The sequence below is a fragment of the Equus przewalskii genome, chromosome 31, assembly GCF_037783145.1.
Source record: "Equus przewalskii isolate Varuska chromosome 31, EquPr2, whole genome shotgun sequence".
NCBI classification, from domain to species: domain Eukaryota; kingdom Metazoa; phylum Chordata; class Mammalia; order Perissodactyla; family Equidae; genus Equus; species Equus przewalskii.
Genome location: NC_091861.1, coordinates 14,521,280 through 14,548,308, shown reverse-complemented (window position 1 = coordinate 14,548,308; position 27,029 = coordinate 14,521,280). Strand labels below are relative to the sequence as shown.

At 35.1% G+C, this 27,029-nt stretch overlaps 1 protein-coding gene across 2 annotated transcripts in view; it reads left to right on the top strand.

Annotated features, from left to right (window-relative positions):
• The window catches only part of SPATA17 (spermatogenesis associated 17), a 197,124-nt gene extending 190,952 nt beyond the window's left edge, over window positions 1–6,172 (top strand). For both annotated transcript variants that reach the window (XM_008526701.2, XM_070602487.1), the window contains one exon: window positions 6,090–6,172. In XM_008526701.2, coding sequence (XP_008524923.2) covers window positions 6,090–6,170 — 81 coding nt within the window. In that variant the 3' untranslated portion in view covers window positions 6,171–6,172. The remainder of the gene's footprint in view (window positions 1–6,089) is intronic.
• Window positions 6,173–27,029: the final 20,857 nt, after the last annotated feature.

Genomic DNA, 27,029 nt, shown 5'->3' with positions numbered 1-27,029 from the left:
GAAGATACTAGTGCTCAGTGCCAGATGTTTCATCATGTTTAATCTTCACAACCCTGTGAGACAAACGTCTTCATTTTACAGATGATGAAATAGAACGAGATAGGAAGTGCTTCCTGTAGGAAGCTCCTGTTTTCTGGAACAATTTATAAAGACTTGGTATCATTTCTTCCTTGTTTGGTAGAATTCACCAGTGAAATCGTCTGGGCATGGTTTGGAAGGTTATTTATTATTAATTCAATTTTTGAACTAGATATAGGCCTATTCAGATTATCCGTTTCTCCCTGTATGAGTTTTGATAGATTGTGTCTTTCAAGGAATTGGTCCATTTCACCTAAGTTATCAAATTTGTGAGCGTAGAGTTGTTCATACTATTCCTTTATTGTCCTTTTAATGTCCATAGGATCAGTAGTGACGGTCCATCTTTCCTTTCTGATATTAATAATTTGTGTCTTCTCTCTTTTTTCTTAGTCTGGCTTGGTGTTTATAAATTTTATTGATCTTTTCAAAGAACCAGCTTTTGGTTTTGTTGATTTTCTCTACTGATTTCCTGCTTTCAATTTCATGGAATTGTGCTCTGATTTTATTTTCTTCTGCTTTCTTTGGATTTAAGCTGTTCTTTTTCTAGTTTCCTTAAGTGGAAGCTTAGTGATTTTAGATCTTTATTCTTTTCTACTATATGTGGTCAATGCTATAAATTTCCCTCTAGGCACTGCATTTGCTGCATCCTACAAACTTTGTTAAGATGTTTTTTAACTTTCATTTAGTTTGAAATATTTTTTTTATTTTTCTTGTAGTTTCTTCTTTGACCCATGGTTGTTTATAAGTGTTTTGTGTAATTTCCAAATATTCTGGGATTTTCCAGTTATCTTTCTGTTACTGATTTCTAGTTTGATTTCATTGTGGTCTAAGACCATACTTTGTATGATATCTGTTCTTTTGAATATGTTAAGGTATATTTTATGGCCTAGAATGTGGTCTGTCTTGGAAAATGTTCCAAGTGAACTTGAGAAGAATGTGTCAGCTATTGTTGGATGAAGTAGTCTATAAATGTCAATTATATCTAGTTGGTTGATAGCGCTGTTCAGCTCAATTGTATTCTTACTGATTGCCTGCCTGCTAGATTTGTCAGTTGTTTATAAAGGGGTATTGAAGTCTCCAATTACCATAGTAAGTCTGTCTGTTTCTCCATGCAGTTCTGTTTCTTTTTGTTCCGTGTATTTTGATACTCTGTTACTCGGCACATACACATTAGAGATTGTCATGTCTTCTTTGAGAATTGACCCCTTTATCATGTAATTCCCATCTTGATCCCTGATAATTTTTTTACTCTGGAATCTGTTTTGTCTGAAATTAATATAGCTACTCTAGCTTTTCTTGATTAATGTTAGCATGGTATATCTTTCTCCATCCCTTTACTTTTTAATCTGTTTGTGCTTTAGTATTTAAACTGGGTTTCATGTAGCCAGCATATAGTTGGCTTTTGCTTTTTTATCTACAGTCTCTGCCTTTTGTTGTTATATTTAGACCATTCACCTTTAAGTGATTATTAATGTAATTGGATTAATATCCACCATATTTGTAACTGTTTTCCATTCATTGCCCTGTTCTTTGTTGGCTTTTTATTTTTTGTTTTTGTTTTTGTTTTTGCCTTCCACTCTTTCAGGCTTCTCTAGTTTAAATTCAGTGTTTTGTATGATTACACTTCTCTCCTCTCTTAGCATATCAATTATACTTCATTTAAAAAACATTTTTAGTGGTTGCTCTAGATTTTGGAAAATACATTTGTGACTAACCCAAGTCCACTTTCAAATAATGTTATACTGCTTCATGAGTAGTTCAAGCGCTTCCTTTTTTTTTTTTTTTTTTGAGGAAGATTAGCCCTGAGCTAACATCTGCTGCCAATTCTCCTCTTTTTGCTGAGGAAGACTGGCCCTGAGTTAACATCTGTGCCCATCTTCCTTTATTTTGTATGTGAGATGCCTACCACAGCATGCATGGCTTGCCAAGTGGTGCCATGTCCACACCCAGGATCCGAACCAGCGAACCCTGGGCCGCCAAAGCAGAATGTGCAAACTTAACTGCTGTGCCACTAGGCCAGCCCCTCAAGTACTTTCTAACAGATTATTCCCAATTCCTCCCTTTTATCCCTTATAACATTGCTGTCATTCACTTACCTTATCCATAAGCTACAATCACTGATTATGTTGTCATTATTATTATTTTGAACAACATATTCAGATAACAGATATGTTACCTGTAAGGTTGATTAAGAAAACTAAAAATAAAAGGTTTATTTTACCTTCATTTATTTCTTCTCTAATGCTCCTCATTTCATGTAGAGCTAAGTTTCTGACCTATTGTCATTTTCCTTTTCTCTGAAAACTTCTTTTTAACATTTCTTGAAAGGTAGGTCTGCTGGTGACAAATTTCCTTAATATTTGTTTGTCTGCAAGTCTTTACTTCTGCTTTACTCTTTTTTTTTTTTCTTGAGGAAGATTAGCTCTGAGCTAACATCCACCACCAATCCTCTTTTTGCTGAGGAAGGTTGGCCTTCAGCTAACATTCATGCCCATCTCCCTCTACTTTACATGTGGGATGCCTGCCACAGCATGGCTTGATAAGTGGTGCGTAGGTCTGTGCCCAGGATCTGAACTGGTGAACCCCGGGCCACTGAAGTGGAGTATGCAAACTTAACTGCTATGCTGCTGGGCCATCCCCTCCCCTTAGTGTTCTTAACTGTCAAGCTAGGCCACACTGAGCCACCAGGAATTTGTCAATTAGTTGAAGGTGTTTCTGTGGTATTGGCTTCAGCAGTACACTTCTCTTCCTGAGCTTTTGCTCCTGGTAAATTGTGATTCTCTGTATCTGCTTATTTATCTTATCCATTTTCAGGGCAGCAATTTGCCCTCTGACTGTAATTCTCTGATCAATCTAAGAAGAGTTGTTGATGTGAAATTTGCTTAGCTTTTTTCCTTTTGTGGGGTTAGGAGCAATGAGTTCCAAACTCTACATATCAGACCAGAAACCAGAGTCCAGATGAGTAACTGCTGCTTCTACAAAGGTGTTGAGAATACGGAAGTGGTTTAGAAGACAGATGCAAAAAAGATTTTGGAAGTTTGGAAAGCAAAGCCTTTAAAGGAAAAGCACTCTGTGTCTAGGGAAGAGAGGCTGATAGTCAATTGCTTAGGTCTCTAAGTGTATGAAGAGCAGCCTCCCCCCCAACATTTACAGAACGTTAAGCAAGAGCAATGGAGGCCACATATCAAGTCTGATTTAAAAGCTATAAGTCAAGCTAACTGTTAAATAAAATATGTTGTGTCATCTTACCTTAATAAAAATACCTTTATAACAACAACATCAAAAACTACATGTAAAATAAAGATCTAAAGTTGACAAACTATAGACAACAGAATGGGGCCAGCCCAGTGGCGTAGTGGTTAAAGTCATGCACTCTGCTTCAGCAGCCCACCGTTCATGGGTTCGGATCCCAGGTGTGGACCTGCACACCCCTCATCAAAGCCACGCTTTGGCAGCATCCCACATACAAAGTAGAAGAAGATCTGCACAGACGTTAGCTCAGGGACAATCTTCCTCAAGCAAAACCAAGGAAGATCGGCAATAGATGTTAGCTCAGAGCCAATCTTCCTCATCAAAAAAAATATATATATACAGACAACAGACTGTTTCCATGACAGGGTTATCTCTTGATAGGTCTATAATGTTTGGATAAGTGATAAAATAAAGACATACATAAGTTATGCATAATTATGTATCCCATATAATTCATTTTCCTTACATTTATTTCAGCATAATCATTAATTATATTTTTTAGAATCAAGATTTTCATTTAATTTGTGTTACATTATCAATAATAGTATAAATTGGACTTAAATAGAAAATATAAATCTATTTAAACTATATACAATTTGAATATACTTTTATCAAAAATATGTTAAACATAAAAAACAAAAATTTAAACTTATTTACATGTTTTAAAAATGAGTTATTGGGAGATGGCTTGGTGGTGTGGTAGTTAAGATTGCATGTTCCACTTCGGTGGCCCAGAGTTCACAGGTTTGGATCCTGGGCATGGACCTAGCACTGCTCATCAAGCCACGCTGTGGTGGCATCCCACATAAAATAGAGCAAGATGGGCATAAATGTTAGCTCAGGGCCAATCTTCCTCACAAAAAAAAAGAGTTATTTTAAATAGTCAAAATTATCTATTATATTAAAATGAGGAATAAATATAATTAGTCAATATCAAAAGCTTAAACTAAGATCACTAAAATAAAATTAACCTTTTCGTTTACTTTTTTGAAACTTAAATTGTTGTATATGTTTATAAAACTAAAACTATTGATGGTTCTAGGTTTCAGTGTTCATCAAATGCCAACATAAAAAAATCACTACCATGTTTCACACATAGGCCTAAACTTCATACATTCAAATTTAAGAATAATATGAATTATTTACTATTGCAAAATGCTCCTGCAATGTCACATATGTCACATGCAACTCTTGCAAATACTCTCTCGATTCCTAAGTACCTCTAGAATCACAATTTGGAATAAAAAGAGAGAAAGAATCTGAATGTTCAGCACCACAGGGGGATAATTCCTCATTATATAAAGTTCTATTGCATTCATGCTATCCAACAGGAAGGGTTTTGTTCAAATTAAATAATTTGTCTTTTATCTAAGCACTTTTGTCACTCAAACTTTCTTTGTACTGGAAAGCAGTGTCTGTTACAACCTACCGTCCTTCATGTCACTTGGTCATTTTTGTTTCACAAACACAGAGCAACAGATCTGGAGCTTTTCCCTGGGACCTGAGGAGCATTAGTCACAAAAGCAGATATTGAGGGTTAGGGACTCTGTTGTGTCAGAGAGGAGAACCAGGTCTCTAGCGACAGAGGTACCTGCATATTCCTTAACAGATTTATTTTTTGTGTATTCATAATGTATGAACTCTCTAGAGAGGTGGGTCCAAGGCAGAGGTCATTCTTTCCAACGTTTTCTTAAGAAAAAAAATCCGAAATCATGTCCATTAAAGAGAGACCTCCTTTTTGAGAAGAAACATATACCTTTATATATCTGACCATTTATTTACAGTAGTCACTGTTGATTTAGTACTTTACCTCTTTCATGACCTTGCCTGTTTAACATGGATGAAAAGCATTCATTTCTATCATCAGTCAAATGCTACTTCTCTGGTTACCCAACAAAAAATGATGTTTCCCCTCTTGCCTCTGAACTCCTTTAGCGTTCATTTGAATCAATTCTGCGGTACTTACCACAGTTGGCCCTCTATTAGAGTTATTTAGGCCTGTCACCTTTCCCTTTTCATTCATTCAACCAACAAATATTTATTTTCCTCGAAACAAAGTACCTATCCCTATGAAGCTTATAGTCTCATGGGGGACACAAAATAAATAAATATATAATACCAAAGACTGGTAATTAGCGAAGAAAATAGAGCCAGTTCAGGTGACAGAAAGTTTCAGGGGTGCTCTTTTCTATCCAGCAGTCAGGGAGGGCCTCTTTGAACAGAGATGTGATGAAGGGAGAGAATGAACCGTGGGAATAACTGAAGGCAAAGCTTTCTATGTGGAGGCATCTGTAAGTACAAAGACTCTGAGAAGAAATGTGTTCAGTAAACAGAAGTGTTGCTAGAGATGATTAAGTGAAGGGAAGTGTCAAAGAAAATAAATCACGTCAGAAAAGGACCCAGAAGCATGATCATTCGGGGCCTTACACAGGTCAAGGTGAAAAATTTAGATTGTGAGCCTCTTGAAGACAGGTGGCTGTGTGTGATCGTCGCATTGCCCAGAGCGTCGTGAGGGGGCCATCCACAGCTATTCAAAACTGTGTGTTTAAGAAAGCTTCAATGTCGCTGCCTTTCAAATGATAAAACTTACCTGCTAATTTTGTTTCATTTGAGGGTATCATGGGAAACTTGAAGTGTTGTTAAATGACACCTGTCTAGCAATTTAATATAATATAGATTACAATAAAATAATAATAATAATAATTATAATACAAGGGCAGTAAGATCTCTGTAGAAATTTTTGATCTTTTTCCTCCTAGGATTTCCAAACCGTATTACCATCATTTGATCTCTTCTCAAAGTATGGAAAATTATATTCAAAAGCTGGACAAATTGTATAAAGGTATGTATTTTTGCTAAAAATTACTTTGAAAAGTATATTAAATAACATGAAAAAATCAAATGAAATTGACTTACCTTATCAAGCATTTTTAAAACTATGCTATAATAATATTTGTATATAATAAAACTGCATGTATTTTTTTCATTCTAGTCTAATGATTTTCAACATCCACAAACCATGGATTTTATTTTTTAAATCTCTTCTCCAAAACAGACTCAAAATACATTAAGAAATAGACCTGAGAAAAATCTGAAGTATCCTTTCTCTTTAAATTAGCTAATATAAGGAACAGCTTTACACAATACAATTAAAACATATTGATAGTGTCCAAAAGCTAAAATATTTTTCAGAACTGTGTTGATACAGTCCAGTTTAAAATGCTATATTCAATATATGTGTTATTTGAAGTACAAGTTGTCTTTAGGGGATTCCAAATAAATAGCTTCTAGGGTCTCTGATTATTAAAGTTTCCAGCCTAGAGAAGAAGAGAGATACCCACATAAAATTCAAGATTACAAAATAAGCTCACAATCAATGCTGTATTTAATTGCTAAGGTGTTTTAGAATAGAGAAGTGATTACAGTTAAAGTAAGGCTAATAGGAGGTATTCTGGCATTTTCCGCCAAATTTAAAGGAAGTATTGGATGAAGACAGTAATGATCACTTCAGCTGAAGGAAAGGAGGCAGGAATGAGAAATCATGCTAGACAGAATTCCCCAGGTATCCTTGCACACCAAGACTCCAGGGGAAGCACTGGTCCATTGGAAGGAGCACAAGTAGATTCAAGCAACTTAGGTTCCTTAGAATTACTGTTAGTGTCTCCCCTCCCCAACATATGACTTCAGCTTAGAAGTCAGCATGTTAAATGCGGAGAGCAATGTCTACCTCTCACTACTCCAAAGGAATCCACGAGTGGAAATATGAAATATTCTGAGCTAACAGAAAACTACAGACACATGACGTCAAGTGGTTTCAAAGGTTTATAAGGGATCATTACCCATTGCAGTCTTTATCTATTATGTGTGACTTGCGGTATGAAGAAGTCTAAATAACATTTTTCATATTTGTGAGTGACTTCAGATTTTAATTCAAAGATAGATCCTGTTTATAATGGGGAAAGATTGAAAGCAACTTGAATACTCAATATATGCAGAGTTAAATAAATGATAAGATACATAAAATGCAATACCATGAAGACATTAAAAATGTTACCGTAGATCTGCACCCATTAATTTGAAAAAAATCCCTCAATATATTTTTAAGAAAAGAAGGCTGGATTCAAAGGAAGCTGTGAGGTCTGATTCCATTAAAAAATATGTATATGTGTGTGTGTATACACACACATCTATATATATATATATATAATGTGTATTTATGTATAAAAAATGCATGCACTTATCTGTATGTTACATGTGTATACATTTGTATAAGGCAAAAATGTTAATGGTGGTTGTCTCCGGATTGTGAGATTATGGGTAGCTTTTTAGGGGGTAGTTCTTTGTATTTTTACTTTTTGAAATTTTTGTCTAATCAGACACAAGCAAAATTTTAAAACTGAATACTGCAATAGGTACTACTTGCTCTTCTCTACCAATTACAAAAACATCTTCACTTTATTCTATTCGATCAGAAAAATTTAGAGACAATTATCTTTTTTTCTGAAGATAAAATAATTGCTTGCTAAATTATGTGTAAGAAAGACAAGGATGAGTAACAAAGGTTTCACATTACTTCAAAAAGAGTGCACAATGCACAGAGACAAATATGTGTCAGAAATTTTCAAAAAATGTTTGCCAACTCTTCTCTTGGATTTTTAACTATTTTGTGAATTAAAAATATAATCAAAATGTCATCTCCTCCTCTTAGAAAGGAAATTAATGTCTCGTGTTTAATTTTGGTAAGTGAAGGGTAGTCGCCTTTGCTAAGGCTCTTCTATTAAGATTTAATTTCGCCGAATTCAACAAAGTGCTTCTGCTCTTAGTAAAGAAGGCCAAGACGGGGACACTTGCACCAACGTGTTGAATAAAGATGCTGTAGTAATTTTGAGAGCTATCTATTTGATTGCTTCAGCTTCACGTAGTTCATCACTTCACTATAATTCACCCGCCATTGCCTCTTACCCCATACTCCATTTTCCCATCAGTCCGATTAGAAATAGTGATGCCTTTATCAGATTAATCTTTCTTTCCTTTCTCATGTCTGAATTTAGGATAAACAGAGGCTATCCCTACCTATTTTGATTAATACACTAAGATTTCAGCCACTGAAATTGTTCAGAGTGAATTAGATTATAAGCACACATATTTTCAAATCTACTCTCCGGCTAGAATGATGGGACTCCTTTTAATTTCTCCAATATTTTTTTTATAACTGTTCACGTTTGTAGCCTTTGATAGTTTCCCAAAGGCAGCTTCATCTAAATCAGAATATGTATACCATATCCTGTCTGATTGCTTTGCCATCTTTTTAGCTTCGTTCATCTTTCCAAACAGAATTTCTTTAAAGATTAGAGTGGAGAAAAATTATCAAGATAAAGCACAACATTACAAGATAAGATTTCTTATCTTAGAAGGTAAGATTTCTGAGATAAAATTAGAAATCATTGGTTAGTCCTGCATTGATGTGAGTTTTCTTGCATTATGTGTTTCTCAATTTTCTCAAATTCTGTCTTCCAATGGACTTTGGTCCAGGCTGTCTTTGTCCTAAAAAAGTGGTTCCATTTTGAGGCCAGATGAGATACATTTTAATTAAATTATTTGTTATGCATGAAAAAAAAGTGTCTTTTTTTCCCCTTTTTCATAGAAGTTGGCATACGAATGACTCAAATCCTTGAGTAAAAAAGTAAAATGAAAAATAAGTTTGATTAGCTCCTGACTGGGAAAGGGGTGAAATTTCATTGTCTTTTTCCAGGGGAAATAAGGTCTTAGCAGCTGTGTAAGGAAAAAGAAGTTATCTGAAGGAAGGTAATAATTAGGCATACAAGCTAAATATGTGCCTGTTGGGGTTATATTTTTAACTCAACAGGAAAAATTATTAAACCTTGTCATTCAGTTTGGCACTATGTGAATCCATAACCGTTTTCACTTTAGTCGTAGTGAATTGGCAAAAAACAAAATAAAACAAAACAAAAATCAAGATATCTTTAGTATTTTTCTCTTGGGTAAATTGTCCTTTAAATAAAGATGATATAACAGATGTTCCACTGTGTGTCTCTATCACTGAGGTACATTGGCTGAACGCTGTCTAGTGACACACACAATCAGTGTTGCTTTTCAGGATCTGCCCTGGTGTAGACAGAGAACAGAGAATACAGTAATGCCAGCAGGGCTAGAAATGAGTCAAATCAGGGGTATAGCCTTCCAGACTTTTAACTGAGCTAAGTCTAAGTGAGGAAGATTTAGAGAACTTGAGAACTCTTAAATTATCGGGTTCTTTTTTTTTTTTTTATTTTGCTGTTTTTTTCTAGAAAATAAAAGAAGAAAAAATGTAAAAATGAGGTTAAGGCATGAAGTGAGCATGGAATAGAAGACTCCACTGCCTGGAATCCTGGATTCTACTTAAGTAAAGTTGACACAAATCTCTTAACCTCTGAAATGTTTCTCATCTGTCCAAAGAAGAAATTGGAAGCATCTCTGATTCATTCAAAAGCTCTAGAGTTCTAAAAGGAAAATACAAATGAGGATCCTACAGAAAATACACATAAACCATACTTCTTATTATGATTCAATAAACTATAAAATTTTACAAGTGACTAGTCATGAATTATAGCGTGAAAAAAATATATATGTAGTGTGTGAATAGTGGGTCTTTTACCTCCGAGAATGTCTATCACAGATACAGCCCCTGGCGACCAAAAGTGCCATAAATTATTCCATCGAAGTGACCATATTCTGACCCCATCACCCTTGTCACAAATGGTGAGGCCACCATTAGATACCCAGGTTAAGGGCAGCCAACGTGTAAGTATGAATGATGAATGGCTTGAAATGTGAGTGGTATGAAGTGGTTAAGCATGAAAACTTTGCCCTGAGGGAAACAGTGACTCATGAGACCAATTAGAACCCTATTAGGACGTTGAACTTGGCATACGCAGATATAGACCAGTGGGTGTGGGAGTGGAAACATAGGCACCCTCAAATACAGGGTTGCACCTAGCCCGTTGTATTCACTTAGTATTACTAGTATTCACTTAGTAAATGGTTTCTGAATGAAAAGCAAGTGTCTGACTGATTAGATTGTGACATTTTAGAGTATACCTTCTAGCCCTTTGAATCTTTAATAACAATTAGCAATCTATTAGGTATTTTGTAGATGCTGGATGAATATTTGTTGGTTCTGACGTTAGCGCAAACTTGTTAAACAATTGCTGGAATTAGGAAGAGTCTGAACATTGCTTGCTTCAAAGCTACATGACAAATCTTGTGATTCAATCCATAACCTTGCCCTTGTCAATATGATAGCCAAAGCTAGAATTTCTAAAACTGCCTGTTATAATGAGGTATTATTATGCCAGGGGTCATGATTTGTGACGTTTTATGTGAAGAAGATTCATATCTTCAGTGCTACTTTTTAAAAAACAGTTAACGTTCATTCACTGCCCAAATTATGGTGGGAGTTATAGTAAGTATGGGCTTGTAGAAAATTCAAATAAGTGATAAGGGCAAATGCTTTTCTTAATAAGACAGCATTTATTGCAAGGAAGAATTTGCTGGCATTTTGGGATAGGGGAATAGAAATAGAGTATAAAAATATGTTATTATTGGGTATCATGCAAAATAATAGAAGTAAAGAAAGAATTATTTTATTTCATAAAGTGTCGGAAGTTGAGTAGAAGTAGCTAGATCCAGAGGACAGCAGATTCCTTTGAAACATTATGCACTGAGTCTGTTCCAGATGATAACAGACAATTCAACAATCAAACTTGCTTTACTCTAGAAACAACTAATGAAAAAAAAAACCTAGGTGACATTTTTGGGGCTGGGGAGTGTCTAACTTGGCCTTTTGTTATAATGATTCTAACTCTACTAAGCCTAGTTTCTCTCTTCCTCGATTATCTTTCTCTTTTTTTTTTAATAGTACGTATTACCTTATAGTAATGGAATCAATGATACCTGTTCTTTTGTAATAATAATCTTAGGAGACTGGAATCTTATTCTAATGCTGCTGCCAGTGCTCACAATATTTGGGGAACTCATTCTTTCAAAATAATTTTCAGCATTATTTTATTTGATATTACATAGCCTCAATACTCCAAAATTACCCATCCTTGGAGATTCAGAAACAAAAGTAATTGTGAGTGGCATCTGACTTCTCTGCTCAGAAAAGTTGGCCTGTCCCAGTCTGCAAGGTTCACATGTAGTGACGTACCTCTCTCCCATTCTTTCTCTCTCTCCTTTTTTCAAGTTAGATCTGTACATCCAAGAAAAATAATTCGTCCTCTTGATATATTCTTGGTAACTGTTCAGTATCTTATTATTGAGAATGCCAGTTTTATCTTTCTCACTGTGACCCAAGCTCTTGAGTGCTTATGGTGCTCGAGAGCTGATCCATGTAATGTCCTTCACCCCCTCACACACAAGCTCCCACAACTATAGAGGTGTTCAAATGAGTCGAAGATGCTTTTCATTGAGAAGAAAGAAGACTGAGACATGGAATCTTATTAGAGAATATAATTGGGGAAAGCAATTAGTCTGTTTCTTCTGGAAAACTACTTCACTACATCAACTTATATACAATTTCTTTCCTACATTCTCAATATGGGCCACTCAAGAAATTAGTGAGACCTAATGTCTGTAATAACTTCATCACCCATCTTACTCACGAAACTTGATTCTGAATGAAGATTGACAATTAGAAACATCAAGAGCACCACCGTGGATGTTTAAAGGCATATACTTTAAGAGTATTAAGAATTGGACCCTCCAGTGCTTGTGAAATCAAAACACTCATCAACTTTCTTGTAGTCAGGTAATGTCTTTCTTCCCCACTCGTCTCTAATTTCTTTAAGGGCAAATACTGTCACTCTTGATAAATACCCTCTATCCAACGTCTAGCAGAACATATGGCACAAAGTAAAATATATGTTTGATGAATGTTAAAGAAATTCCAAAAATGTTTCAAGGAATAGAAGCTATAAAATAGTAGATAATTTCTTAAGATAACACCTATAAAGACAGCCTTGCTCACTTGAATGCACACATTATGGCATGTTATTTTTAGCTAGTCTCAACCATTTATAGCTATGTTGTATATGATTTTGGGTATAGATTTTTATATACACTAAGTTGGTTGATCCTGAGGTCAAGTTCTGATTGCTGCTTGGGTGAAGTGTTCCTTTTGAGAAATAACCGTTCATATCCATAAATTTTTGAGTAATTATCCTTATTTATTATTATGGTTGTAAACTCCAGATGGTATTCTTATTTCAGGGGAATCGTGACTCTTGTTATTGATTGTATCTCTTTTTTACTCTGGTCCCTCACATTTATGACCTACTTCTCACAAATACATGGTGTCCATTTTATGTGCTAATCTTATCTCCAGTGTCATTTTCTTTTCCTCAGTTCCTCTTTTAACTTTTCCCTGATTTTCTCATCCATATTGTTTTCTTTTCTATTGTAAACTGGCTCAAACCTTTTAGGAACAAGGTGGAATATTAATAAAATCGCAAAATTATATGTAGAACTTATCTAAGTTCATAGTAATACTTGAAAAGTGGCAGTATTGCTGGATCAATAGAACTCACTTGGTCCAAGCTCCGGTTTACGTACAGCATAAATTTTTACTGAAAAACAAGTGAGGGAGTGAGTGAATGAACCGCTGGAAAATATCGCTTGGATTGGTCTGTATTCCATGAATTAAATAAAATTCTAGTTAGCTCCTGTCTTTAAGCTTATCTAACTCACTACAACTCACTACATTTTTTGTGTTACCTCTTCAACAGTGAACTTCCTAACTCTTTGTAGTAAATTAACTCTTCTTCCATTTACCACTGTCGGTAAAAGATTCTAAATGAGAGTAATGGCATTAATTTGGACTGAGAATATGACTGATTATTTGATGTGTCCCAGAAAGAGAACCCAATGCCAAAACACTAATCTATTCTCCCATTTTATTAATTCAAAACTGTTTTTGGGAGGATGGAGTGAAATCCCAACTTGGTCTATGGTTGTGCTTTGCTTGCTCCTTTTAAGGCTCGGTGTCCCCATCTGGCTCCCTCACAGGACACAGTAGGGTATTGCTAAGCACTCTTCCATTTCTAAGCACTTCAGCTCTTTAATGAGGGAATCACTTTGCTGCTGGTACTAGCGGATAAAGTCACTTATCAGAACATTGAGTTTAGTTTATAGTTCTCCACTTCATATTCATGATCACGGGATGCAGTGAGCCAGTTCATCAGCACACTGTGGAATCCTGGCCACAAAGTGACATGTCTATCCATTTAAGAATCTTTACATTAAGAAATGACAAAACTGCACATACTGATTAGAATAAATCATTGAAGCAAATAGAGAAACATACAGTGTGTGTTTAATGTTAAGTTGAAAAGTTCATTCGCTGCCTTGCAGGGGGATTGTAAGACCACACAAATTGCAGGCAAAGCCTAAGTTGCTATTAGAAAATCTAATGATTATTTACTGGGTTTGAATTGTTCCATAGTTAACCTATTTTCCAGCTTGAAATTATTCTTGCTATTTAACCTATTTTTCAAGGCATTTATATTTAATTCAAAACTACCTAACAGAAGTTAGTTTTCATACCTCTCTTACTTTGAAAGTAATCCAATTGAATGAAACAAACATAAAATAGTTAAAAAATAAAAAAGTAGTCCTTCATTCATGCTTACTGTTGTAAACTATTGTGTCATTGGCCAGGAGAAGGGAACACACACAAGATCACTTTGTGATTTTTAGAACCTGGATAGTTCACTCATTCTCTGCTCAGCAAGGGTTGAATACAGAATCTTTCATTTTTGAGCATTACTGTATTAAAAGTAATGTGAGCAGAGAAATTTTTTAGTAAATAAAAGATGAAATTACTACCCTCAAAGAATTAAGTCCAATTGACAAGAAGAATCTGAAGAGTAATTAAAAGTGAAAAAAGGTTATTTAATATAAGGGTTTTTTGTAAGTTTGCTGCATTCCTAAAAGGTAAGCAAATAGTGTAAAAGTGGGAGGGAAATAGTTAAGGAAAATTTCCTGGAGGAGACAAATGTTATAATCCTAGTAGTAGGAAGGATCTTGAATTGACTGAATTGAAAATATGAGTGAGAGGGGCTTATCAGGCAAAGAAAATTATATAAACAAAAGCACAGAAACAGAAATGATCAAGATATACACAGAATGAAATTTTAAAAAATCTTAATTGGACAGGTAGTAAATAATTGATTAAAATAGTTTGATTTGAAGTGAACTTAAAGGAGTTAACAAATATTCAATTGATACATAAGTAAACCAGCTCTAGCAAACTCTCAGTTTTTCATCCACTCATTCACTTAATAGCCTCAAAATACCCAAGTATTTTGAAATATTTACAACACTGAAAAGATTTCCATTTTTATTTTTATCATTGTTGCGATGTTACTGAAACCAAAGTGGGTTCACCTCCTGGCAAGTTAAATCACACCCTCCACCAAAAGTAGTTGTCACACAAAGTAAGGTATATTTTAGCATATCGTAGACCACGAGGAATCATTTCCAAATTCACGGCATCTCTGGACAAAGGGAAGCAGGCACATTTATTCAGATGGGGAATGAATATTCAAAGGAGAGAGGTGAGTAATCACTTGCTCAGGCTCAGCTGGAAAACACACTTCCACATACACTGCAGGTGACGGTAATAAGGCCTAAGCTCCTCCTGGAGAGACCTTAGCATTAGAAATAAGGCAAAGGTCATAGGCGTAGCTCTCGTGGTCAGGCTTGGTCTGGTCCAGGGTGATCGGTGATTGCATCTCCTTAATACAACAAAAGGAAAAATACAATAACGAAAAACGGTTAAATGCTTCCAAACCCACCCTTGAGTTCCTTGGGGCAACTAGTCAATGACAGAGACACAAACATAATATATCCAAAGAGAAAAAATACTTTGATGGATAACATTTTTGATTCAAAATATGACTCTCTTATCATATGGTTAGATCACACTTCTCCTACAGGGTATTAGGTAAAAAAACCAAAGAGTAATGAGGCCTAGGAGAGGATTTCGATCTCCAGGACATATTCTAATTCATGCTAATAGCTCAAATGTTTAGAAGATGCCAAAAGCCTACTTTAGAGAGAGGAGAAGAAAATCAGTGAGAATTTGTTTGCTTCTGGGCAGTTCAGAGAGACCTTGGCAGGAGCATGAGGAGATAACAATGTTAAGTGATGCTTGAAGGTCCAAATAGATAACAATAATGAGCGTGGGCATTTTTTCCTCTTCTGCTTCCTACTATGAAGTAGATTTTATTGGAGAAATCCTGCCAAAAAACAACTCTAAAAACTAGATAAAATACAAGACCACCTGTTTGAATACAACAGAGAACTAACAATGCAGCCACATCTTGAGGGGTCAAGACACTAGAAAGAAGAAAGAAACACCTAACAGGCTCCGCTGCCCTTTCACTTGAGGCGTTTCTTTTTTTTTAATGCTGCGGGACTAAGAAGTCCAGACTGCAAGCAGAAAGTGGCAGCTAAGAGACTTGAGAGGCAAAATTGACCTTCTGTAGTCTTATGGAGCTAGGAAGATATAAATTGGACTTCAGGGCTATGTAGTGACAAATAAAAATGGCAAGCAATAGGATATATTGGAGAATATGAGGAAGCCATTTGGTATAAACCTAATTCGACCTGACCTTGTCTTTCCAAAAGGGCCTGACCATGGCTGTTGAGCATGCATTGTATATCTGCTTTAGATATTCCCTATGGCAAGAACAAAGGCCCTTGAGATAAAGGTGCAACTTCCCTCCCCCTCCCAACTTTGGCATCTCCTTAAGGATTAAGCATCTTTCCTTAGGCTAGAAACTGATTGCTGCACTCACCTGTGACCACCCAGCTCAAGACAATAGACTCGCCTCCTGCTACGCCCTCTGGGATAGCAGACCCACTACCTGCTGTGTCCATCAAGCACTGTGCTGACCGGGCAATCTTGTGACTATTGTGGGAGGGACATTTCAATCATAGTGAAATGTCCTGTATGGGGGTATATAACCACTCTGTATACCTCAGTTCTTTGGTGCCCTTTCTTCCTTTGGGAAGAAAGTCCCCAGACCATGGTCCTCAGATTTCAGCTCATAATAAACTCACCCAAATTTTCATTTATAGATTGGTTATGGATTATTTTCGTTGACAGTAGGAAGCTAGGACATGAGAAGGCTGGCCCGGTGATGCAGCAGTGATGTGTGCACGTTCTGCTTTGGTGGCCTGGGGTTCGCTGGTTTGAATCCTGGGTGCGGACATGGCACCACTTGGCAAGCCACGCTGTGGTAGGCATCCTACCTATAAAGTAGAGGAAGATGGGCATGCATGTAACTCAGGGTCTGTCTTCCTCAGCAAAAAGAGGAGGATTGGTAGCAGATGTTAGCTCAGGGCTAATCTTCCTCAAAAAAGAAAAAAAAAGATCTAAGAGAGATGAAAGTGAAAAAGAAATGAGCCCAACATTCAGAACTTTTTCTCCTTGAGGCATTTTCTGATTTGTAAGAAGCAATCCAGAAGCTGAGACACTAAGCAGAGCTTTTGACATTTCACAGTTATATGAGAAAGCAACTGAGTTGAGGATCTTCGAAGGATGAGGAGCTTTGGTAAACATATTTCATTTTCAGGTGGAACTCTGAAGTACTATCCTAGTACAAGAGTGAGCAAGAAATAGATCATCCTCTGCATTAGCTTGCTCAGGTGGCCATGACAGAACGCCACAGACTGGGTGGCTTCAACAACAGAAATTTATCTCCTTGCGCTTCTGGAGGCTGGAAGTCCAAGATCAAAGTGCCAGCAGGGTTGGTTTCCGGTGAGGGCTCTCTTCCTGGCTTGCAGATGACTTCTTTCTTGCTATGTTCTTACATGGCCTTTCCTCTTTGCAGGCAATGCACACTCCTAGGGTCATTCTCTTCTTATAAGGACACTAGTCCTATTGGATTAAGGCCTAACCCTTGTGACTTCATTTAACTTTAACTACCTCCTGTCCCTAAATACTGTCACATTGAGGGTTGGGGCTTCAACGTACGAATGGGGGCAGGGGCACAATTTAGTTCATAACACCATCACAGAGATGGAAACCTATATTCAAATCAGCTTAATCCCACAATAGATTAAGGTGATCTGCACTTCCCTTAATTGTATTCCAGAAGTCAAAGAAAATCTTCTTTGGAAGAGCATCATCTTGAGCCACTACATGCTTCATAAATACACAATGAAACATTGACTGAAAAATATGAGTAAAAACACCCAACAGAACAATGCCAATAGATAACCCAGGTCTTGAAGTGATCAGACAAGATCTTTAGTATAATAATGATCCCATGTTCAAGAAAAGAAATAACACAGTGGTAAAGCTCACTAGAGAACTAGAATTGGTATAAAAAATAAAAGAAAATTTCTACAACTGGAAAACAATGTAACTAAATTAAGAACTGAATGGATGAGTTTAAAGATTAGACAGTTTAAGAGAAGAATTTATAAAGTTGAAGATATATCTTTGAAAATATCCAGATTTAAGCATGATGAAAACAAAAAGGATAGAAAATACAGAAAATAACAGAAGATACATATTGGTGGAAAAGTATAATATATAGGTAATCAAAGTCCCAGAAAACAATGAGTCAGAGAATGCAGCAGAAACAATAGTCCAAGAAATAATGATTGAGAAATTTTCAAACCAGAAGAAAGACATCAAACTACAGATTCCAGAAGTGCCATAAAAAAAGATACCTAGGAATATTAAAGTTAAACTAATGAAAAGCACCCAAAGTCAAAGAGAAAAATCTTGAAAGCAGAGGGCAAAAAGACAAGTTGCCTTAAAAAGAGCAGCAGTAGGACTAACTCTTGATTTTTCAAGAGAAACAATAGAAGCCAGAAGACAATGAAATATTTTTAAGTTGTAGAAAGAAAATTGTCAACTTACACTTATCTATTCTTCAATGAAAATATCTTTTAAAATAAAGGAAGAAATGAAGATTTTTTTCAGGCAAGGAAAAACTAAGAGAACGTGATCACTAGCAGATTTGCACTAAAAATGTACAGTTCTTCAGGCAGAAAGAAAATAATTCCAGACTGAAGCTAAACATACAGGATGAAATGAAGGGTGTTAGAAAGGGTATGAATATTAACTGTATATAATAATACAATATCTTGTATTATTTAAATTATACATAGAATTAAAATACATGACAGTATTAACACAAAAGGGGTGGGTAGGTGGAAGAACTTAAGAAGTTTTAAGACCCTAACATTGTTGCAAAAGTGATAAAAATATTAATCTTGAGTCAAGGCCATATATACAATATGTAGAGGTAACCATCAAAAGAATAGCAAAAGAATATATAACAGGATAATAAAGAAGGGAAATAGAATAATTAAAATTTGCTTGAGAGAAAAAAGAGCACCGAACATGTAGGACAAATAGAAAACTGTCTTATTTCTAGGATTCCCTAGAAATGACTTTGAAACAGAGAATTGAGTGCACAGGGTTTCTGGGGAGTATTCTTGGAACCTATACCGGTAAGGAAATCAGGAAATCAGAAATAGAAGGAGAAGTTGACCAAAAGTACAGTTGCAACTGAGGCTTCAGCTGGTCCTATAGGAAGTTCAGAAATTGGAATTCCCTTTGAAGTTGTCCCAAATTGAGATATAGGATCAGACCTTTTTATCCACTCATTGGCTGTGGAGCATCCTCTGGAAAGGATAATAACCTTGAGTGAGACACTTCCCTGAAACCAAGAGCAATTCCTAGTGAGAGGCACAGCTATCCACTTTCAGCAGCTTGTAGTTCCCAGAGCTGGAGATGAGTGCAATAGCCCTGAAAAGGGAATCTTGACAGATAACCATGTGTCCACTATAAAACCAAGCATGTTTGTAGATTTAGCTTTAAATATGTCACTAATTACATAAACTATACACGGACTGAATATTCTAATAGTCAAAGATTATCTGATTTGACAAAAAACACACACACAAAATTATAATCCCTAAGGAGACCAGGAGATGGAGAGTTTGAAGGTAAAAGGATAGAAAAATATATACCATACAAAAACTAATATCAAGCAGAATAGACTTGAAAGACATGAAGCACTACTAGACACAAATATCTTTTTATTATTTAAAGGATGAATCCACCAGGGAGATACAACAATACTGAAACTGTATGCTAGTAATAATATAACATTGAATTATACGAAGCAAAAGTTAACAAAACTACAAGGAAAGTATACAAACCCCACAATCATAGTGGGAAATCTTAAACATAGCCATCTCAGTGACTGATAGCATGCATATACAATAAATCGTAAGCATATTGAAGATTTGTGTAACCTGATGAAAACATTTTCTTCATTGAAATACATAGAACAGCTGTAGATACATATTATTTTTAGGATCACATGGAACAAAATTGAATGTAGGCTGAACCATAAAGTTAATCTCAACAAACTTAGAGTGTCATCTCAGACCACAGTGGAAGGAAGCTAGCGTGCAAACAAAAACATAACTTTAAGAAATTCTTAAATTTTTGTAAATTAAGCAATACATTAAAAAATACCTAAGTGACTAAAAAGAAATCATAATGGAAATGGTGCTGGAATAACTGAAAATCCATCTAGGAAAAAACCACTTAGATCCTTATCTCATATCTAAACCATTAACTTGCTCATAGATTAAACCTAAAAACTGAAACTATAAGACTTCTAGAAAAGAAACACAAGAGAATGTCTTTGCAACCTTGGAATGACAGGGAATTTTCTGTAAAGGGCACAAAATGAACAATTTCTAAAAGAAATAAATGACAAATTGGACTTTATCCAAAAAAACTCCACAAACCATTGTCATCAAAAGACACTATTAGAAACATGAGCCACATACTGGGAGAAAATATTTATCTATCTATCTATCTATCTATCTATCTATCTATCATCTATCTGTCATCATCTATCAACAAAGGACTTATATCTCAAATATAAATGGAACCCCTACAAATTAATAAGAATTTCAAGAACAGGTAAAGCTAATACATGATAACAGAAATCAGAACTGTGTTTGACTATTGGAAAGCAAGAATTAAGTGGAAGAAGGCATTCATGAACTTTCTGGGTGATGGAGATGCTTTATGTTTTGATTGCAGTACTGGTTACAGAGGTATACACATTTATCAAAAATTGTGAGAAGCTGTCAGACAGGGATAATTTGCCATGTTCTTCCTTCTAACATCAATCTTGATAAGTTGTACCTTTAAAATAATTTGTATATACAGTTAGCTTTTGCTATGTAACAAACTGCCCTAAACTCAGTGACTTAAAATTAAAAACGGTGTTGCAATACATATTTCCAGCAATGGACTAATATGCAGACTATATAAAACACTTATAAAAACCAATAAAGGAAAGGCTAATTACCCAACAGGAAAATGGTCAAAATATTTGAACAGGTACTCCACAAAGAATACTCAACTAGCCAGAGCATGTGAAAAGCTGCTCAATCACACAAGTGATCAAGAAAATGCAAATTAAAAACATAATGCCATACCAGTACATACTATAATCATTACAGTTAAAAAAGAATGACAAAATACTATAAACATCTCTATGCCCACAAATTTGACAACTTGGGTTCAATAGACCAATTCCTTGAAAGATAGATCTGCCAAAACTCATACAAGAAGAAATAGACAATCTGAATGGGTCTCTGGCCTCTATCCATTAAATAAATAGGATCAATAATTAATAACTTTCCAAAATAGAGAACACCAGACCCAGATGGGTTCACTGGTGAATTCTATCAAATATTTAAGGGAGAAATTATACAAATTCTCTACAATCTCTTGCAAAGGATAGAAGTAGAGGGAATACTTCCTAACTCATTCTATGAGGCAAGCAGTATGCTAATACCAAAATCAAATAAAGAAATTACAACAGAAGAGAATTACAGAATAATATCTCTCATGGATATAGATGCAAAAATCCTCAAGGAAATTTTAGCTAATCGAATCCAACAATGTATAGAAAGAATTACACACCACACCAAGTAAGATTTACACCAGGCATGCAAGCCTGGTTCAAGATTTTAAAACAAATTAATGTAATCTATCACATCAACAGACTAAAAAAGAAAAATCACATGATCATATTGACAGATGCAGAAAACTCGACAAAAACCCAACGCTCATTCACAACAAAAACTCTCAGTAAACTAGGAATAGAGGATAAATTCCTCAACTTGATAAAGAAAATCTCCAAAAAACTTTCAGCTAATAATCTTAACGGTGAGAAACTAGAAGAACTTCCCTCACTCCCACCTCTGGCAAATACCAATCTGTTCTTTGTATCTATGAGCTTGTTCTTTTTTTTAGATCCCACATATAAATGGGATCATATGGTGTTTGTCTTTCTGTGCCTGACTTATTTCGCTTAGCATAATGCCCTCAAGGTCCATACTATGTTGTTGCACATGGCAAGATTTTATTCTATTTTTATGGCTGAAAAATATTCCATTGTGTATATGCCACATTTTCTTTATCCATTCTTTCATCCATAGACACTTAGGTTGTTTCCATATCTCGGTTATTATAAATAATGCTGCAATGTACATGGGGGTACCTATATCTTTTCAAATTAGTGTTTTGGTTTTTTTCAGATAAATACCTAGAATTGGAATTTCTGGATCATATGGTAGTTCTATTTTTAATTTTTAAAGGAAACTCCATACTGTTTTCCATAGTGGCTGCACCAATTTACACTCCCACCAGCAGTGGATGAGGGTCCCCTTTTCTCCATATCCTTGTCAACATTTGTTATTTCTTGTATTTTTGATAATAGCCATTCTAACAAGTGTGAGGTGATATCGCATTGTGGTTTTGATTTGAGTTTCCATGATGATTAGTGATGTTGAGCATCTTTTCTTGTACCTATTGGCCTTCTATATGTCTTCCTTGGAAAAATGTCTACTCAGATCCTTTGCCCATTTTTAAATTAGATTGGTTTTGTTATTGATTTAATGAGTTCTTTATATATTTTGGATATAACGTCTTATCAGATACATGATTTGCAAATATTTTCTCCCATTCGGTAGGTTGCCTTTTCATTTTGTTGGTGGTTTCCTTTGCTGTGCAGAAACTTTCTAGTTTGATATAGTCCTATTTGTTGATTTTTACTTTTGTTTTCCTTTGCTTTTGGTGTTAGATCCAAAAATTCATCACCAAGATCTATATCAAGGAGCTTACCACCTTTGTTTTCTTCTAGGAGTTTTATGGTTTCAGGTCTTCCATTTAAGTCTTTAATCCATTTTGGGTTAATTTTTGTGTATAATGTAAGATAGTGGTCTAGTTTCATTCTTTTGTATGTGGCTGTGCAGTTTTCCAAACCACTCATTGAAGAGGCTGTCCTTTCACTATTGTATATTCTTGGCTCCCTTGTCATAAATTAATTGACCATGTATGCTTGACTTCACTTCTGGAGTATCTATCCTGTTCCATTGTCCTATGTGTCTGTTTTTATGCCAATACCATACTATTTTGATTACTATAGTTTGTAATATAGTTTGAAATCAGGGAGTGTGATGCTTTTAGCTTTGTTCTTCTTTCTCAAGTTTGCTTGGGCCATTTGAATTTTTTTGTGGTTCTATAAAAATTTTAGGGTTGTTCTATTTCTGTGAAAAATGTCATTGGAATTTAGATAGAGATTGCATTGCCTCTGTAGATTGCTTTGGGTAGTATGGACATTTTAACAATTTTAATTCTTCCAATCCATAAGCAGAAATATCTTTCCATGTACTAGTGTTTTCTTCAATTTCTTTCATCAATATCTTAAAGTTTTCAGTGTACAGGTCTTTCAACCCCGCCCCCCCTTGGTTAAACTTATTCCTAGATATTTTATTCCTTTTGATGCAATTTTACATGGGATTATTTTCTTAATTTCTCTTTCTGATAGTTTGTTATTAGCATATAGAAGCAAGACAGATTTCTGTATATTTCCCATTTTGTATCTTGCAACTTTACTGAATTCATTTATTAGTTCTAACAGTTTTTTGGTAGAGTCTTTAGGACTTTCAATACATAATATCGTGTCATCTGCAAATAGTGACAGTTTTACTTCTTCTTTTCCAATTTAATGCCTTTTATTTCTTTTTCTTGCCTAATTGCTCTAGCTAGGACTTCCAATACTATGTTGAATAAGTGTTGCAAGAGTGGGCATCCTTGTCTTGTTCTTGATTTCAGAGGAAAAACTTTCAGCTTTCACTGTTTAGTATGATGTTAGCTGTGGGCTTCTCATACATGGTCTTTATTATGTTGAGGTACCTTCCTTCTATATCCACTTTGTTGAGAGTTTTTATCAAAAATGGATGTTGTATTTTGTCAAATGCTTTTAATGCATCTATTGAGATGATCATATGATTTTTATCTTGCATGTTATTAATGCGATCTATAACATTGTCTAACTTGTGGATGTTGAACCATCCTTGCATCCCTGGAATAAACCCCACTTAGTCATGGTGTATGATCTTTTTAATGTATTGTTGAATTCGGTTTGCTAATATTTTGTTGAGGACTTTTGCATCTATGTTCATCAGGGGTATTGGCCAGTAATTTTCTTTTCTTGTCGTGTCCTTGTCTGGTTTTGGTATCAGTGTACTGCTGGCTTTGTAAAATAAGTTTGGAAGTTTCTTCTATTTTTTGGAAGAGTGTGAGAAGTATTGGTATTAATTCTTCCTTGAATGTTTGGTAGAGTTAACTAGTGAAGCTTTCTGGTCTAGGACTTTTGTTTAATGGGAGGTTTTTAATTACTGACTAAATCTCCTTACTAGTAATCAGTCTGTTCAGATTTTCTATTTATTCCTTGGAAGGTTGTATGTTTCTAGGAATTTATCCTTTTTTTTTTGGCTGTCCAATTTGTTGCCGTATAATTGTTCATGGTGGTCTCTTATTATCCTTTGCATTTCTGTGGTATCAGTTGTAATGTCTCCTTTTTCATTTCTGCTTTTGTTTTATTGCTCTCTTTTTTTTCTTTGTGAGTATAGCTGAAGGTTTGTCAAATTTTGCTTATTTTTTCCATGAACCAGCTCTTGGTTTCATTGATCTTTTCTATTGTGTTTTTAGTCTCGATTTATTTCTGCTCTGATCTTTATTTCCTTCCTTCCACTAACTTTGGGCTTCATTTGTTCTTTTTCTAGTTCCTTGAGATGTAAAGTTAGATTGTTTATTTGAAATTTTTCTTATTTCTTGAGATAGGTATATATTACTATGAACTTTCCTCTTAGAACTACTTTTGCTGCATCCTATGTGTTTTGGAATGTTGTATTTCCACTTTGATTTGTCTCAAGGTATTTTTTTATTTCGCCTTTGATTTCTTGGCTGACCCATTGGTTTTTCACTAGCATTTTGCTTAATCTCCACCTATTTGTGAATTTTCCAGTTTTATTCTTGTAAGTGATTTCTAATTTCATACCATTGTGGTCAAAAAAGATGCTTGATATAATTTCAATTTCTTTAGTTTGTTAATACTTGTTTTGTAGCCTAATATCTGATCTATCCTGGAGAATGTTCCATGTATGTGTGAGAAGAATGTGTATTCTGCTGCTTTTGGATGGAATGTTCTGTATATATCTAAGTCCATCTGGTCTAATGTATTGTTTAAGGTCAGAGTTTACCTATTAATTTTCTGTCTGGGTGCTCTATCCATTGATGTAAGTGGGGTATTAAAGTTCCCTTGTATTATGGTAATGTTGCCTGTTTCTTTTGGTCTGTTAATATTTGCTTTCTATATTTAGGTGCTTCTATGTTGGGTGCATAAATATTCACAAATGTTATACTCTCTTGTTGGAATGCCCTTCTTTGTCTTTTATTACAGTCTTTGTTTTAAAGTCTATTTTGTCTGACATAAGTATAGCTACCCCAGCTTTCTTTTGGTTTTCATTAGTATGTAATATCTTTTTCCATCCTTTCACTCTCAGTTTGTGTGTGTTCTTACGTCTTGTAGACAGCACATAGGGGGTCTTGTTTTCTTATCCATTCAACCACTCTCTGTTTTTTGACTGGAGAACTTAGTCCGTTTACATTTAAAGTAAGTATTGATAGGTGTGTGTTTATTGCTATTTTCTTAATTGTTTTCTGGCTGTTTTGTATTTTCTCTGCTCCTTTCTTCCCTTCTTGCTCTCTTCCTTTGTGGTTTGATGATTTTCTTTAGTGATATGCTTAGAATCCTTTCTCATTATCTTTTGTGTATCTACCATATGTTTTTGCTTTTGTCTACCATGAGGCTTACATATAATTTATACTTATAATCATCTATTTTAAGTTTGTAACAAGTTAAGTTTGAACACATTCTAGAGCTCTACACTTTTACCCTCCCCTCCCTACGTTTTATATTTTTGATGTCACATTTTACATTTTTTTAATCTTGTTTATCCCTTAACTAATTATTGTAGTTACAGGGTTTATTATTATTATTATTATTATTCTCTTTTAACCTTCAAACTAGCTTTGTAATTGATTAAACCACTAACTTTACTATAAATTTACCTTTACCAGTGAGACGTATCCTTTCACATGTTTTCTAATCACTAACTAGTGCCCTTTATTTTCAGCTTAACGAAGTCCTTTTAGCATTTCTTGTAAGGCCAGTTTAGTGGTGATGAACTCCTTTAGCTTTTGGTTGTGTGGAAAACTCTTTATCTCTTTTTTAATTCTGAACAATAACTTTACCAGGTACAGTATTCTTGGTTAGAAATTTTTTTTCTTTCAGCACTTTGAATATATTGTGCCATTCCCTTCTGGACTGTAAAGTTTCTGCTGAAAAATCTGCTGATAGTGTTATGTGGGCTCCTTTGTATGTAACAAGTTGTTTTCCTCTTGCTGCTTTTAAGATTTTCTCCTTATCTTTAACTTTTGACATTTTAATTATAATATGTCCTGGTAGAAGTCTCTTGGGGGCTCATCTTATTTGAAACTCTCTGGATTTCTTGGATCTGGATGTCTGTTTCTTTCCCCAGGTTAGAAACGTTTTCAGCCATTATTTCTTCAAATAACTTTTCTATCCCTGTCTTTCTCTCTTCTCCTTCTGGGACTCCTATAATGCAAATGTTAATCCACTTGAGGTTATCTCATAAGTCCCTTAAGCTATCTTCTCTTTTTAAAATTCTTTTTCTTTTTTCTGCTCTGATTGGGTGAATTCGTCTGCCTTGTCTTTGAGTTCACTGATCTTTTCTTCTGTTTCATCTAGTCTGCGGTTGAACCCCTCTAGTGTATTTCTCAGTTCAATTATTGTATTCTTCAGCTCTGTGACTTCCAGTTTTGGAACTTTCTTATATTTTCTATCTCTTTGTGGAAGTTCTCACTGTGATCATTCATTCTTCTCCTGAATTTGATGAGCACCTTTATGACCATTATTTTGAACTCTTTATCAGGTAAATTGCTCATCTTTGTTTCATTAAGGTTTTTTTCTCAGGTTTTATCTTGTTCTTTCATTTGGAACGTATTCTTTTGTTTCTTCATTTTGCTTGACTCTCTGTGTTGTTTTCTATGTATTAGATAAAACTGCCACCTTGCCCAATCTTGAAGGGTTGGCCTTGTTTAGGAGATGAAGCTTATCACTCAACCCTGCCCTAGTTCTTGGTTGTCTCTCAAAGGTCTCTTGAGCCTTTGTGACTATCCAAGCAGCATACTTTATTTTTAATATCTCTCA